General features: G+C 34.9%; 1 protein-coding gene across 1 annotated transcript; it reads right to left on the reverse strand.

The window, feature by feature from the left end:
- Window positions 1-9,962: 9,962 nt before the first annotated feature.
- LOC105049095 (DNA-damage-repair/toleration protein 111) lies at window positions 9,963-17,804 on the reverse strand. Its single transcript, XM_010928651.3, has 3 exons — window positions 17,626-17,804; window positions 15,925-16,881; window positions 9,963-10,610 (listed from the first exon to the last, which is right to left on the reverse strand). Exons 2-3 carry the CDS (start codon window positions 16,807-16,809, stop codon window positions 10,314-10,316), a joined length of 1,182 nt encoding a protein of 393 aa, XP_010926953.1. The 5' UTR covers window positions 16,810-16,881; window positions 17,626-17,804; the 3' UTR covers window positions 9,963-10,313.
- Window positions 17,805-17,953: the final 149 nt, after the last annotated feature.

Consider the following 17,953-nt stretch of genomic DNA (forward strand, 5'->3'; position numbering starts at 1 on the left):
AATTAAATAGTCAGTTAATTTTATATAAATAGATAACTAAAAAGTAATGGACATAAATAGAAAAAAGAACAAGTATTAAGATTTTATCAAAAAATTAATTAAAAATAATTTTATCAATGTAGAAATATATCCCCCACATATTTCATCCAACTTTCACTGCATCCTTTCAATCTGAAAGGATACAAATTTATTGTGTAGAATGGATAGAAAATCTTTTTTTTATTCATTTTTTTTTTAATTTTTTAAACTAAATGGTAAATAAAGATCATCCATCTCTTCAATTTTATATTTTTTTCGACTTATAACTTTAACCAAATATAAGATAAGTGAAATATAGAATTCCTATGCAAGCAACTTGGCTAGCAAATCCACGGAAAAAATTTGTCTTGCAAACAGCAAGAGTTAAGATAATATGTATATAAATAGTACCTTGTTTGTACTACTCTCTGTCCATTTAGGGAAAAAATCACCCTTATTATAATTATCAATAATTTAAGTTTTTTTTAATTTCTCTCACTTACCCAGTTTATGTACCGCTTTTTTGTTAAACCTACTGGATCTCAAGTTATAACGTTTTCACAACCCATACATCCATGCAATTGTTGATTTGACTAATCAAAGTCTTCATCAAAAGGTTTAAATTTTGACGAGAAACAACCCTTGATGATTAATAATAAAACATTCAAATCTGACGGTAGAAAGGGATTTGGGCAGACAACGTTTAGCAAAATTATCAATAATCATTGCATAATTAGATGTGGGCAAAGAGCCAGACTACCCATTATACAGTCCGACCCGGTACGAAATGATCCATATTAGACATGGCCCGTTAGCTACAGTAACGAACCGTGCTAGGCACGGCCCATTAGAAGAAGCCGAGCTGGGCTGAGGGCTTGTAGCCCGCGGCCCCGGCCCCAGCCCAGCACGGCCAATGAGGGCCTGGACTGGCATGGCCTGGTCCGCAAGCCGAGCACGGCCCGACATGGTCCAAGCCCAATCCAAGCCCGATCTAGCCCTTTTTTTGAAATTTAAAAAATATAATTTTTTAATAAATTATAAAAGAGTTAAGGAGTAAAATTAAAAATAGATGTAGGATTTTTTTTGTAAAAATAAAAAATCACCATGTAATGTGGGGGATTTGGCGTGAATCCCTACTAATTTATTAATAACAATCAAAATGATACAAGGGAGGGAGAGAGGCCAGACCTAACCTTCAAATACAATGAGAAAGAGAGAAAAAATTGAAGTGACTCATCTTAATAATTAAAAAATTACAAATATAAAAAATTAATAATTAAAAATCTTACTGATCATCAGTAATATTTGTGTCGTCGTTGTCGTCGGATGTTGTATTATGTCCATATTTATCTTGAAGTCTCATCTCGGTATCCAACCAATCTTTGAAGTGGAGTAGCATCTCAACTATTTCGCTAGTCATCTTACTCTTCTTTTCGTCCAGAACTCATCGACCTGCACCAAAAGCAGATTTCGATACTACTGTAGACATCGGCACAGCTAAGATATCACATGCAATGACGGACATTACAGGATATTGATTTTTAATACTTTTTCACCATGCTAACATATCAAGATATTCTATTTGATTTTCATCATATGCAAATTGAAGATCATTTCGTAAATAAAATTCAAGTTCACTACTTAAAGATGAACTTGAAGAAGCATATGTATGTCTCCCATGTGTAATAAATGAGAAAATAAATGATGAACAAGAAGTAGTAAAAGAAGAGGTGAAAGTTTGCGAATGAAAAGTACTAGATCTATTCTTATCATCATATAAAGCATAAATATCATGAAAAAGTTGGTTTACTTCAGCTTTAGCAGGATCAGGATCTTGATTCATATTTTCACAATATGCATCAAGTAAAATCAAAATACCACTTAATTTAACATGTAAATCAAATATAGTAGCTAATTTATGCATAGGACATATCCTGTCCCAATACTCATTCCATTTAGATTCTATTTCATAAATAATAGGCTCTAAAATATCATCATATCTATGTTGTGTAAATGTTTGGCTAATAAGATATGCTTGTTGCAAAAATGAATAAGATGTTGGATAATAAACCCCAAAAAAAAATTTACTGGCATTATAAAAACTAACTAAAAATTTTTTTAAAATTTTATTTTTATTCCAATTAGTTTCAGTCAATGTAAAACCTAATCTACGATCATTAATATATGCACTTAATAAATTTTTACATGGATATGCATCATGTATCATTATATATGTTGAGTTCCAACGAGTAACTACATCAAGTTTAAATTTTTTAAAATATTTACCATGATCTATACGTATTGCCTTAAATTCTTGAAGTCTTGCTCTTGAAGCTTGAATAAAAGAAACTATATTTTTAATTTTCAGAATAACATCTTGAACCATACCCATGCTATATTGAATAGAGAGATTTAAAATATGACATACACAACTAATATGAAATAAATTCTTATTTAGAATGGAATACAATGAGTCCTTCAATAATCTAATATTAGAATTATTATTAGATGCATTATAAAAAATAATAGACATAATTTTACCATTAATACCATATGTACATATAGTTTGATAAATGGCATAAAAATTTATTGTCTAGAATATGAAAAATCAATAAAATTTAATTAAAAATAAAATAATAGTTCTAAGTTCAATGAAGTTGACAATACTAAATCTCACCTCTAAAAGCTCTGTTCCAACATTATTATCTAAGTTCGTAATTAATTATCTGAATCTAAAAAAAATAAAAAGAAAGGTAATGAGCTAGATAGCCCAGTAAGTAACAAATATCTCAATTAGATATTTTAGATATTATATAATATTCAAGAACAATGCTATGAATAAATATAAAAATATATTTCATGCTAATTCAATATAAATTCAATCTTTTCAAATATTTATATATAATATAATCATAAATTTAATTCAAATCAAAACACTCATAATTCAATAGCCACGACTATGACCAATGTTTAACTCTCTATTGACGGGGTCCACTGAATGCCAGCGCACAATCCTCACTGACAGGGTCCACTAAATACCAACGTACAACCCCCACTGGCAAGATTCATGAAATACCAACGTATAATCTCTATTGGAGGAGCTCACTGAAATATAATTAGGCTAAGAGCATAAATCTAATCTGTATCAAAATACTTTTGTATCATAACATATCATAATTTTCACTGAACATATGCATAATCAATAAACCATAGTATTTCAGAATCACTTTTCGTTCAAAACATAATTTTATAAATCATATATAATTTTAAAAAATAATTATTTACTTTCAAAATAAATATGAAATATTTTTAAAAAATGATTCATTACTTACCTTTCATAGACCACTGAACGAACAGATCGATTAACCTTTAGGAGATTCTTCAGTGCCTATTATTCAAAATTATATTGTTGCATTAATTCTAATTCAGAATTAGATCTAAACAAATTTCAAATCAAAATCTCACTTAAGATCGAATCCTTCACTAAGCTCGATCAAAATCATCAAAAGGAATCCTTTCACTACGCTAATCTTAGAAAGATAACTTTGAGAGAAAAAAATCTATCAAGAGAGCAAAACAGTCTAGAGTGAGAAAATTTTAGAGAGAGTAGAGAGAAAGTCCAACATTCTAAAGAAAGAAAGCAAGGGTTCAGATTGAAGGAAAAGAGAGAAGAGAGAGAAACTCTCTCTCATTTTTTTTTTTAGTTATGTATTTTATTTTTTTCTTTTCTTTCCCTTTTTTTTCTTTTTTTCTCTTTTTTTTCTTCTTCTTCATGGGAGAACAGAGAACCGCATGCATCCTCTCTCTTCATTATTTTTTCTTTCACGAAATAGGGGAGGTCATCCTCCCCCTTGTTCCCAAACTAAGAGGCCTCCTCCACAACCGACCACCACTCAGGCTGGTGGAGCAGTCCCCGACGATGCCAACTGGCCAAGTCCGATGACTGGCGGCAGCCCAATGGTGATGAAAAATCAAAACAAAACGAAAAAACAAGGGAACCCAAAAATTCATGATTTCAACAGATTTTTGGCTAAAAAATTGACAAAAATTCCAACTTAAAACCTATAGAAGATTGAGTAGAAGATGATTAGAGAAATTTACCTGATTTTTTGATGGGATTTGATTAGATTTTTGACGGCCAAAGTAGGATCAAATCACTGATTAAACAGGAAGAGATGAAGGAAGAGAAACAGCAATTTAATCGGTGATTTTTGGCGGTTTTCTGGTGAGAAGAAATCAAAAGGTTTGAGGGCCTTTAAATAGATCACAAAAGGAAGAGTTTAGTTTGATTTTTACTCAGATTTTTGAGTGATTTTGAGACTTTGAATTGAAGAAGAAATAGAACTCTTCCAGAGTTCTTTCCATATTTTTTTTTTAATCTTTTTACTACTTGGAGATTTGGGCGATTAGAGGTTAAGGTATTACATTCTCCTCTCCTAAAAAGAAATTCTATCCTCGAAATTACATTCTGTTGAGTAAGTGCATAAACTCTTTCCTGAATTTTAGAAATCTGCCCACCATTCTTTTTTTGTCCATCCTAAGTTCTTTGGCTAAATTAATTTTCAATGCTTAACAAACAATTAGTAATTTTATGATCCATCTGACCATATTTTAAACAAACACCTGTATTCCAATTGCAATCCTTGTCAGCATGATTTCTGCCATATTTGGAGCACCACTCACCATCAATTTGTTGAGTCTTATTACCTATTGTTTCCTTAGCTGAACTTTTGATGTTTGTATTATTCTGTCCTTGTGTATCATTTGATCTCGCTCTCTTTCTTTGCTTCCTTTTTCTTTCAACACGTTCTTCATTAACTTTTCTTTCAATTATTAATACTTTGTTTACCACATCCACATATGTAGTCAATTCATATGGAATCACTTATTTTCGAATTTAAATTCTTTGGCCCATCTCAAATTTATGAACTCGTTCTTGCTCACCATCCACTAATCTCGGAGCAAATTTTGTTAACTCTGTAAATTTTACTTCATATTCAGTCACACTCATACCCCTTTGCTTTAGATAAATAAATTCTTATTCTTGCTCTTTCTGGATCCTTATACTTCGAGAAAAATACTGAACGTAGAATGCAATCCGAAATCCCTCCCGGATAAGTATTTCACCATCTTGTTCATACTTACGCTGTAGTTGCTAACACCAGTTGTACGCTTCTCTTTGTAGTAAATAAACTACATATCGAATCTTTTCTTCATCACGGCACTCTTGGACAGCGAAGGCTTTCTCCAACTCCATTATCCAGTTGTCGGCCTCCAAAGGCTCAGTAGTCCCCTTGAAGGCTGAAGGAGCTAGTTTTTTAAATTCTGAAATGTTGTTCCATTGTACTAGCTATTCTCCATGTTATTGTGGTGGATGCTGATGTTGTTGTATATCTCGTTGTATCTACTGTTATTCAAGCATTTGCTATATTATTTGTTGTTGCATCTGCACCATCTTAATTTGGGTCTGCATTAACTGAGTCATGTCTGATTCCTAACGTACTCTCGAAATAGTCTCAATAGGATCTACGACTCCCTCCTCCTGAGGGGTGCCACTAATCAGATGGGGAGTGCTACAATCTCGTGATTGCAATATCTCTCTTGCAGTCCCTTGAGTAGTTCTTGTCATTTGACGAGAAGGTATAATAACCTTTATAGTAGTAAGGCCTTATTAGATTTATTTATCTACTTATTATGATGGAATTGTTATGATACTCATACTTTAACATGCCAATATTTATGATGTCTATCCATCTACACTCATATTATGTCTAATTCTATGTGTCATAATTTATCTACTTATGCTTTAATACCATATTAATTGTCATGTCCCCGACCCGAGATCATGAACCGAGGGTCATGGCAACCGCCGCATACTTATGAAAAGCACTCTCCATAAGCATGCAAGATATTTCATCACGATATCAATGCATCACGACAGAATAAATTTTAAATAATTATTATTCAATTTTATTTCAATTAACTAAAACAAATGTATTATATCCAATAAAATTTAACCAAAAATAAAATAACAGTTCTAAATTCAATAAAGTTGACAATACTAAATCTTGCCTCTAAAAGCTCTGTCCCAATATTATTACCCACGCTCGCAATTAATTATCTGAATCTGAAAAAAATAAAAAGAAAGATAATAAGCTAGACAGTCCAGTAAATAACAAATATCTCAACTAGATATTTCAGATATTATATAATATTCAAAAATAATGCTATGAAGAAATATAAAAATATATTTTATGTTAATTCAATGTAAATTCAATCTTTTCAAATATTTATATATAATATAATCATAAATCCGATTCAAATCAAAATACTCATAACTCAACAGCCATGACTATGACCAACATTTAACCCCCATTGGTGGGATCTACTGAATACCAATATACAATTCTCACTGACAAGATCCACTAAATATCAGCGCACAACTCCCACTGGTAGGGTCTACTAAATACCAACGTATAATCTCTATTGACAGAGCCCACTGAAATATAGTTAGGCTGAGAGCATAAATCCGATCTGTATCAAAATACTTTTGTATCATAACATATCATAATTTTCACAGAACATATGCATAATCAATAAACCATAGTATTTCAAAATTACTTTTCATTCAAAATATAATTTCATAAATCATGCATAATTTCAAAAAATAATTATTTACTTTCAAAATAAATATGAAATATCTCGAGAAGATGATTCATTACTTATCTTTCACAGACCACTGAACGAACAGATCGATTAATCTTTAGGAGATTCTTTAGTGCCTATTATTCAAAATTATATTATTGCATTAATTCTAATTCAGAATTAGATCTAAACAAATTTCAAATCAAAATCCTACTTAAGATCGAATCCTTCATAAAGCTCGATCAAAATCATCAAAAGGAAGCCTTTCACTATGCTAATCTTAGAAAGATAACTTTGAGAGAGAAAAATCTATCAAGAGAGAAAAACAATCTAGAGAGAAAAAATTTTAGAGAGAGAAAGTAGAGAGAGAAAGTCCAATATTCTAGAGCGAAAGCAAGGGTTCAGACTAAAGAGAGAGAGAGAGAGAAAAACTCTCTCTTATATTTTTTTTAGTTATTTTTTTTATTTTCTTTTCCTTTTTCTTTTCTTTTTTCTTTTTCTTCTTTTTTTTCTTCTTCTTCACGGGAGAACAGAGGACCGCACGTGTCCTCTCTCTTCCTTTTTTTTTCTTTCACGGAATAGGGGAGGTCTTCCTCCTCCTTGTTCCAGAACTAAAAGGCCTCTCCCCAAGTCGACCACCACTCAGGCCGGTGGGGCAATCCCTGACGATGCAACTGGTCGGGTTCGGTGACTGGCGGCAATCCAACGGTGACGAGAAATCAAAACAAAATAGAAAAACAAGGGAACCCAAAAATCCATGACTTCAATAGATTTTTGACTGAAAAATTAGCAAAAATCCCAACTTAAAACCTATAGAAGATTGAGTGGAAGATGATTAGAAGAATTTACCTGATTTTTTGATAGGATTTGATTGGATTTTCGACAGCCAAAGTAGTATCAAATCATCGGTTAAATAGGACGAAATGAAGGAAGAGAAACCGCAATTTAATCGATGATTTTTGATGATTTTCTGGTGAGAAAAAATCAAAAGGTTTGAGGGTCTTTAAATAGATCACAAAAGGAAGAGTTTTAGTTGGATTTTTACTAGGATTTTCGAGTGATTTTGAGACTTTGAATCGAAAAAAGAATAGAACTCTTCTAGGGTTCTTTTCGTGTTTTCTTTTTTTTTTTTTTGATCTTTTTACTGCTTGGAGATTTATGCGATTAAGGGTTAGGGTATTACATATCTATTTAATAGCTAATCATTATCAATATAATAAGCAATAACAGCAATAAAACAATAACTACCAATAAATTCTGTCCAAATATCAGAAGTTAATGATATTTTTGAATTTAGAACAGAGAGAGTTCCAATTAAACTTTATTTCATGGCTAAAAAATTAATCATAGCTACTCTTCTAAATGTACGTCTATTAATTTTTTCATAAGCGGATTGTAGGGCTAATTGAACATACTCTTCAAAATTAAAAGACTCACATAAGCTGAAACGTGATTCATCCTTAACAATCTATTTGACCAATGCTTTCTTTTGATTTTCATGATTATATGCAAAACTACCCACAAAATTATCCCTTTGTATATTAAGAGTGCTTTGAAGACAAGCATCACTCATAATATGCCTCTTTTAATATCTCTTCAAATGGCCAATTCCCCCACTATTAGCATAACTATATAATTTGACACATTTTTTATATTTTACTTTTAAAACTCCATCTACCATAACTCTTTCAAAGTCATTCCATATGGTACTAGTCCTCTTATGGGAAGAAGTGACAGAGCCTTGATTTTCAGTATTGATTTCAGAGGGAGCAAGAATAGTAGTTTCTTCTCTCTCTGAAATTGAGAGAATACCAAAATAATTCTCATCAAAAGATTCCATATCTAAATATGAGTTATGCAAATAAAAAAAATTTACCAAATAAAGAAATTGAGTAGAGGTAAACCGTAGGTAAAGACTTGTGAGCTTCGTATTATGCTCCTCACTCCTCCTCAGAACCTCAACAAAAGCCTCCAAGGCTCCAATAGATGGACTAATTCTCCTCTTATATAGCACTTGAATACTTGCTAGTTGCTAATTACTAAATATTGACACTTGCAAAAATATTGCTAGAAGAAAAGTAGTAGTAGTAAAGGAGAGAATTGATTTAGTGCGGTGAAAATGAAAAGAGAGTGAAGTATTTATAAGAATTTAATATTTTTATTTTTCTAAAATACCTCTTAAATTAATCATTTTATGGCTATTGGGGGTTAAAATGGTAAAAAAATCAAAAATAACCGTTATCAACCAAAAAAAAAAAAAAAGACGTGAGACAGATCTAACCCATAACTAACCCATAACGGCATTAAACGGACCATGCCAGGCGCGACTCGTAACGGTGTTAAACTGGTTATGCCTGGCACGGCCCTTAACGGACTTAAACAGGCCGTGCCTGACATGATCCATTTGAACTGATTTAAAAAAAAAAAAAAAAAAAAGAAGAAGAAAAAAAAGAAGAAAAAAATCATCCATCAGGCCCATGACTCGTGCCAGGCCGAAATTTAAGATAAACGGGCTGTGCCGGCACAGCCTGTTTGGACCATGGCCCAATGGTTCTGACCGTGCTAGACAAAGCCCGGTGTCCATGTACATGCATAATGATCGTGCTTGTACTCGAAAACGTGCAAAAGATGGATAGATAGATGGGTCCAACAACAGACGCTTTGTTTAATTTAGCAATATCACTGTCGTTGCAGAGAATCCCTAAATTGAAAAACATTAAAATGATAAATATTTTAAAATTTCGTAGGAGCGCAGATCCCCTGCAATGCCATGCATCATAAAATATAATGCAACCATGGATAGCCATCATCAAACGATACGAGAGGTATGTATGACAGCCTGTGCTGGTATATATATTGTTTGCACCATCCATCCTCTAATGGCAGCCATCCGGCCCGAAGGACCCTTGCCCACTTTATAAACGGAGTGTGGATCAGACATCTCTTCCAAATAGGTAGACAACAACAAACAGGCAGATTGGACTCGAATACATTGTGTGTCAGATCACCAGACAACCAGCTATTCGACTTTCCACAGCAGACGGGGCTTTTGCAGAATTTAAACGCTAGAAAATCTATCCCACAGCACAAAATATTATTTGAGAGCCCAAACTTCTTTGTACAGATATTAACGAGGAAAAAACTAGCTCTACAAATTGTGTGCGTGTATGTGAGAGAGAGAGAGACAGAGAGAGAGAGAGATTATATCCAAAAGTAAAAGGCTGTACCATTAGGATCACAAAAAGAATACCTCGAGAAGAACAGTAACTTGTTTGCCCGAATTAAGACAGCAGCAGATGTAAGAACAACAAAAACAGATGATGGCCGGTCATTTAATTCTTAAAAGTTTGACAGATACAGTAAGATAATCCACTATCTTGTTGATGCATCTGACACAATAACAGTTGATGTATTTATAGAAGTTCACAAAAGTTAGATTTGATCAGGCCCGCAAATGAACTCTGTTGATTCAACACACTATAATTAACATCTTAAACTGGAACTTCAGTGATCAACATGAACTGCTAATGAGAACTGCTGCAAACTGTCCTTGCAAGCCTCGCTCTTGTACTGCTTCTAACAAAATGCAATAATTAGTCTTAATAGAATCCTCACACTCATATTTGCCAACGTTCATCACCCAACCAGTTTCAAAGATAACCAGGAATTTCTCCAGGAATGGGTGCCAGTTCGTTCTTTCCGAACCTCTCCTCATCATAAAATGAAGCATGCACCACTCTACCACCAAAGAACCGGCCTTCTAGATCAACTAATGCCTTTGTTGTTTCCTCTGACCTCTCAAACTGCACAAAGATCCTGACAGCTTCCTCTGCTGGGAAGTTTGGCTCTGTAATCTCAAATATCAGGACACGCGTCACAGTACCATACTTGGCACATTCTGAAGAAACCTCATCTTCAAGCTCATCATCCACCTCTCCTGGCCCAACCTGGAAAATGGGAACAAGGAACAATTTGCAGCACCTCTGTAAATTCCACTCTATTTTTTACTATTTACTATTGGTTTTTTTACAATGTAATCAATCTTTCTTGCTTTTCTATCTTTTTCCTTCTAATTGTATAAGTTAGAAAACATTCACAATTACTAGTCGATTTTTTGTCAGGTCCAAATTTTCTTCAGAGTTCTAATAAATAATTGATGCATTAGAGGAATGCATGATAGCGGGCGTTTTTTAACAATAACACTTCATACATTATGCAAAATAGCTCTAATCTTCAGCTTTAATGTGTTTATGTATGTCGGTCCTCGATCTGGGCAACCAAATGAGTTTGACATCACAGTTTCAGAAGCAAAAGCTGCTAGCCCTTCCATGAAATTACAGTATATGTTTCTGGTTTAAAACATTTTAACATGAAGTTACAGGTCCTACAGGCACAATATATTCATATTTATTAGTCTTCCCCATCTAGGTCATGTACACTCGACATCCTTCAACAAGTTCTTCTGGAACAAGTGGAGAGCGTATTTTACTTACATATATATCAATGACCACATTCATATAAAAGTGAATGATTCCGTCTGGCATAGTTTACAAATTGTCCGAGTGTCACCTATATATTGATCAAATATTTGGGAATGAAGACCAGCAAGCATAACAACGGATATTTCAATATTTACAAAATATTCTATGTGATATCCAGTGCCGTTGGAACAGGACTATCACCAAACTATCAGATCAGGTGTTTTGCCTTTTATCAAAGCCCTTGTATGAACAACAAAACTGGCTTCTTGCATTGTCAAAGCAATGAAGCAGCATGCGGGTGGGTATTTTAACTGCTGCATATGCAATTAAGGGGAACTAGCCTTCAGCCCAATAAACCCTAGGGGTTTTAAAAAAAGAAAAGAAAAGCCTGATTGTTTCATAGTGAATAGATGCATTGATAGTTTGGCATCACAAGCCCATCAGAGACCCTATTTAACAGGTAACTGGAAATTAAGACAAAATACTGTAATTTGAGAAAAAGAGGTCTAGATATAAGTTTATTAAGGTACTGGTGAATAAATTTATAAATATATAAAACAACAAAAAGATATGCAGTAATCGATTTTTGACCCAAATTCTGTATTCAACTAACTCATGATGCCTAGGTCTCAGATGCAATTCTCAGCAACCCTTGCAAACCCTGTTCTAATGTAAAAAATCCAGCTTGATAAAGTTATTGATCTTTTTCCAAGGGATTGGATAGCCCAGGAAAAATACTGACAAACAGAATTGAGACCATCATCTCCCTAGATTTGCTCACTCATTTAGATTGCAACATTCTTAATTGAGGATAAGTCAATAACAGTTGGCAGCAAACAATCCTGGTATGTAGCATTCAACCCCAATTTTACATAAAACCTACTAATACGCTCAACATCAGTTATAAACCCTTATTTTTGCACTCAGCTTCAATTCATGACAAGAGAAAAGTTTGAATATATATAACCTTATATTTAAAATTCCTGAAAAATCCTCAAGCTTTAAAGTCTCCAAATAAATGTGCAGTGCGACAGGATTTCATCTTCTTGGTTATAAAACCAAAGGACGCGAATCCCAAGGCTGAAAACAAGACAAGCGGAGCTTTGGTGTGCTTTGGCTGCTCAGGCTTAGCATTCAGGTGTCTGAGCTTGAGCTGAGCTTGCAAACAGATGTTCAAGCTTGGCTCATTTGCTAGCTTGATGAGCTTGAACAAGCTTTTTCACACGTCAACCCTGAACTTCTATTAATTTTTGTAAGACTAAAGTGCACGGTCTCAGCTCATCTTTGAGTCTAGCTTTAAATGAAGTTTGATGCTGGTCTGTTTACTAACTGAACCAACTTGCTATTATTAACCCAAGCCCAAAATGTTCACGGACATCTCGATTTATTTGCAGCCCTAGTAAAGCCTATCTAATCAAGAAAGAAAAACAATAGTGCCACTTCTGATAACCCCCATGCAACAATTACATGAGCAACTCCTTGTTCTCTAAATTGCAGGCCAGCATTCCAAATGCCCAAAAGTTAGCTCTATCTGCCCATACCTAAATAATTGTTGACCTGCATCTAAGTGGTAACAAAAATTTAAGATCATTGATTCACTAACTCTATCATGCACATTTGATTCACTAACTCTATCATGCACGTGTAATAACCACACCACATAATGGTTACAGACCTGAAGACTGTAATGAAAATAAGGGGTACACAATTAGGATAAAATTTTGAAAGCATTCACCAGGTTGATGCGTTAAAGTCATAAGTGATAAAGGAGAAGTGATATTTATGACTAAAATCCACTTCCATCGTTCAATAATTGGAAGTAGTAGATATTAGTCAACTACATCCACATCTAACTCTTGAGAACCTGAATATTTTTAGTATCACGGATAATAATAAATAACAAGACTAAGGCAAAAGTGGAGTTACAGAGATTAATGATAAGTGGTTGGAAATTGCATCTCAACAGTACAAGAACCCAAAATATGCATTCTAGCTATAAATAAGACAACATAACAAATTCAACTATTGTTAATAATGAGGTTAACAAAAATTATTGCTTAAAACTTGAGAATGGTAATTAAGGGCTTCATTTTTAATTTAACATTTAGTTCACCTAGCCATTTAAATGTCATCTTTGGTTGTGTATATCACTATTTAACCCCATCAACAGCTGTACTAATATTCTACAAATAGGTGCAACATCAACACCATAACCATCTATCTTTTTCCCAACTATTTGGAGTTGGCTCTATGTAACCCCATTCACTAAGTATCCCTATTTCGTGTCGCCTCTAATGTTATTCCAAGTTTCTCCATATCCTTCCTCACAACCTCCATCAATGTTACCTTAGATCTTCCCCTCCTTTTCTTACCACCTTCAACACAAACCATAATACCTCTCCTTATTGGAGCATCAGTTATCTGTTCTCAATGTCTATATCATCCAGAAAGGTCATACATTAGAATTGTTGGCTAAACTGTCGGTAATATAATCATGGTTGTCTCTTTAGACCTCAATTTATCCACTCAAACACCCAATCAGCTTACTTCAGTGTTGAAAATGCACTTCAAATGGGCTATATACTCCCCTCTGGAACTAAATTGTATGTATATTCATTTTTGCCCGATATGTCACAATGCTTTGACTCCACCATTGTTTAAGTTGATGCATCATAGGTGCCTAAAAACAAGGAACAGACTTCAATCTCATGGTAAAGCTCCATGTTTGACGGTATCCTCACATCGAATTGAATTGCTTCAGGGTCCCGAAGCTGCATGTGTTAATGTGATTTCTCACCATTCATAAACATAAGATTTTCATTTGAACAAATGTCGAAACTAATATTTATATACTTCATCTTTCTGAATCAATTTCTATTCTAAGTATGATTCCTAAATCAATAATTAAAGCATTCTTGCATTGATATTTGCTAGCCTGGCATTAGCACTTTACAACTGTGGCATGCCAGCGCTTAGCATGCAGTAGCACCAGAACAGGCCAAGCAGTGATATGTAGATGATATGCAGCTGTGCCACATGCCAGTAAATCATTGCCAGAATATGTCCTGATCCATGAGCATGAGAACATACAGCATTTCAATGTGTCTAAAAGTTATTCTATTATAACTTTCCAAAATTGCGGAACTTACATGCTTTTCCCTAGAATACTTCAATATCTTAATTGTACTGTTCAACTTGTACTCTATTCACTCTAAAAAGCTGACAGAATATTCAAATGTGGCTTCATGTATATACTAATTATTATCATCAATCTAGTTCCAATCATGAGAATATTTCTTATCTTAGTTATTGGTGGACTAAAAAAAGGAGTGTCCTCCCAAAAGCTTGCGCAAGATTTTCTTTTGACCAAGATATTGTGCTACATTTGTTATTGACTATCATTACAGCATGGATCATGGTTCTTGCACATGATTCATTTTGACTCATAACATGAATAATAAAGATTGATGCAGTGCAATGGGAGTGCCTTAGCTTCAGGGTGGACAAACTCCAGATACAAGATTATAACTTCAAACATTCAACAGGAGTTCAGCATGACAATGTGAGAGAGTATCTCTTCCATGAGTATGATTAGAACGTTGGGAACTTATGTTTCACAATCTGGGTCTCATATTGACTTAAGAATGATATTATTGGATAAATGACAATGATGTATTCTTTCATAGAACCTGTAATTTCCATTTGGACCTTGGTTCTAAAACTTGTGATTTTTATTGGTGGCTAACAATTCATTGGTTTTCTTCAAACCGTTGCTTTTCAAATGTTAATAACAAAAGAAGGTTCCACCTTTCATGGCTAATGTGGCTTAAACTAAGAGCAGATAACGTCAAAAGACAAGATATTTCTTTCAGGTCCTTGTGGAGTTTGTGTTACAAAAGGGAGGCCCAATGCACGAGGCTCTTATCATTGTGGTGTCTGTAGAGGGTTAAATGTACGCAGCCTTACAACCATGTGCAAAGAGATTATTGCCGTGTTTTGAACCCTTTGACCTTTAGATCACAATGGAGCAGCCTTGCCATCACGCCAAGTCTCACCCTCTACTACTGACTGCTACACAATCTCGATTATCAGAACAAGATACAATTTTCATCTTTGATTATAATGGGTGCTCATTAATGTAGCTCCTGATGTTCTTTTCTTTGAAAGGCATGTGCAAGAGTTTCCTTTTTTTTTGGTCACCAAAACTAGAGAGAGAATTGTTGTTATAGGTGGCTTGGATTATGAAACCAAGATTGTTTTCTTCAAATTATATATTTTAATCCTCACATAGATGTTGATTTAAACAACTAAAATTGATCAATAATAACAAGCGAAAGTGCAATAAGCATAAAAGGATTACCTTGTTACGTGATGAAAGATAGTAAGAACGTAGACTTTGTATGAGCTTCGACAGTTACAGTGGAAAATAGTTTTTTTTTTTTTTTTTAAAAAGCTTCTTATAAGGATAGAATAGTCAGGTTATATTTTTGGAGTGTTTAATTGTAAGAGCACATTGACTTATCTATTGTTCCTGTTGTTTATGACACAATCACATTAAGAATGCAGAACCAAAACAATTTTAGGTTATTTCATCCCTGACTAAAAAGGAACCTCTTAAAAAGAAATCAAACAAAAGATTCATAATTAACTGCAGCAAGGAATGTATGTAAATAAAGAACAAATATAATCTTAAAATAATTTGCCATATATACAGCAAATATGAGATAAGATCACATGGTCGAAACTATATTCATTTTCAATGGAAGGAAAGCTCAAGTACCATATTCCGTAGTAGTAAGACTCGAGTTGGAGGGCTGTTGAAATTCACACTCTTTAACTTCTTCTCAGCTTTAGTCTCACTAGCATTCACAATCACCCCAGCTCGTCTATCTGTCTTCTTGGCCATCAGAGGAGTCGTAATTCCCTGCTCTTGTTTCCCAAGTCCCTGGCCTTCTCTCCAGCCCATCTTTGCCATCATCCTTTGGGCAGCAGTCATCTGCCCACCTGCACCAACACCTAACCCAGTTGAATCAGACTTCCCAATGCTGAATCCTTCTCCATTTGGTGGTGAAGGTGACCTTGGGCCAACACCACCCAAATTCCCACTCATGGCAGCACGCCGTTTCCATGCTTCTTCACCAGAAATATTTAATGAAGAAGACCTAGATTGACAATCTCTCTCCTCTTTCTGTGCAGCCTCCTGTTCCCTTTGTTCCCTCTCCCTCTCCCTCTCCTCCTCTTCCCGACGCCTCCTCTCAAGTTCCCTCTTCATCTCCACTTCCATAGCCCGCCTCTTCTTCTCTCTCCTATATTCCTCGTAATCATTGGGCCTAGCAGGATCATATTCATCGATCACCGTAGATGTGACCCCTACAAGAGCAGGTTGAAATGATGGGCTTTTGGTACCATTATCAGGCAATGCTGGTGGAGGGGTAAAAGAACTTGATGTTTTTATTTGGGGTGTGGTTGAGCTTTTAGCCTTGCTTTGGGACTGCTGGCTCTTCAACACAGACTGTGGTGGAGCAAACACGGATGATGGCTTCCGCAATGTAGATGGAGCCATTTTGGCACTACTTGACCAAACAGCCGAACTGCTGCTTTTCTCTTCATCAGCTGAAGGTGCTGAAGAAGGAGGAGGGAGATCCCCATATAGACCACCCAACATTTCTTTGCCTCTCTCTCCAAGAATTACTTGGTGGTTTTCAAGATTGCAACTCCTAAAACTTGTATATTCTTTCTGATTACATGCATAGAAAATCAAGTAAATAGATGGATGACATATTATTTGCATCTTTTATTATAAAATAATAAAATTTAAAAAAAAAAATCACTCCAAACTTTGTCCTCCTATTTGCAAAATCTAATGTTGTCAATAAAAATAGCAACCAGGTTTCCATATGAACAACAGGAAAATGGTTTTCTTGAACTAGGGTTTGCAGAGATTTATGAGATGAACCCATGTGAGGGACTGAGGCAATTGGTCACTAGATTCACCGAAACAACACAGTGGTGGCAAAGTATTGCAAATCCTTCTAAAAAAAATCAATAAAAGATGGATTTCTATGTCGGATTTCCAGAAATGAGAACATCATACACAGAAAATGACTAAGAGTTGGGAAGAGGGAACAACATAGACCAATTTGATTGCAGATTTCTTGGGTTAGGATGCAAATCAGCACCCAAAAAAAAAAAAAAAATCCCCGAACCAAGACACCGAGGATCTAGCTATCCTGGTAGATCAGTTCTTGGTTTAGGCTTAAAAAAAAAAAAAAAACCTCGTTCTTTTAAAAAGACGTGAAAGATCACAAAAAATTGAACAGCTAAAGTCTAGAACCTGAAAGGCCAAAATAATTTTCCACGGATAGGGCATAAATCAGATTCAAAACGGTAATTAAAAAAAACCCACAATTCCCAAAGAAAAAGAAGATCGAACGGTAGACAGCATATGAGCAGCGATGTGTGGAAAATTCGGAGAACCTACCAAATCTCACGGCAGCGGAGGGAAAACAAGTAGAAATCTCTCCGTGTTCTGTAAAACCGCTCGTCGAGACTCGCAGTGTGGAGCTTTCGGGAGGAATCGGAGGACCTTGGTTCTAGCAGAGAGGTCTGCGTCGAGGAAAGGAGATAGCCCCGCAGTCACGGATCCACGCCCAGCACGCGCTCGACTCGATGAAAACGGCCCGGGCCAAGCCGCCTTTGAATTGAGCTTTGGACCTTTTGGCCCGATAAGAACCGGATCACGCTTGGACTGACAAATCGAGCCGAAAAAATCTTGAGCCACGCCTCTTTCCCGTCTCCCTCCCCACCCG

Source organism: Elaeis guineensis, chromosome 7 (assembly GCF_000442705.2).
Source record: "Elaeis guineensis isolate ETL-2024a chromosome 7, EG11, whole genome shotgun sequence".
In the NCBI taxonomy this organism is placed as follows: Eukaryota; Viridiplantae; Streptophyta; class Magnoliopsida; order Arecales; family Arecaceae; genus Elaeis; species Elaeis guineensis.

Bases quoted from the DNA above. Each gene is read 5' to 3' on its own strand.
- LOC105049095 (XM_010928651.3), bottom strand. From the start codon at position 16,809: ATGTTGGGTGGTCTATATGGGGATCTCCCTCCTCCTTCTTCAGCACCT. The intron at 10,611-15,924 runs GTACTTGAGCTT...CCCATTTTCCAG, and splicing joins TCTTACTACTACGGAATATG to GTTGGGCCAGGAGAGGTGGA.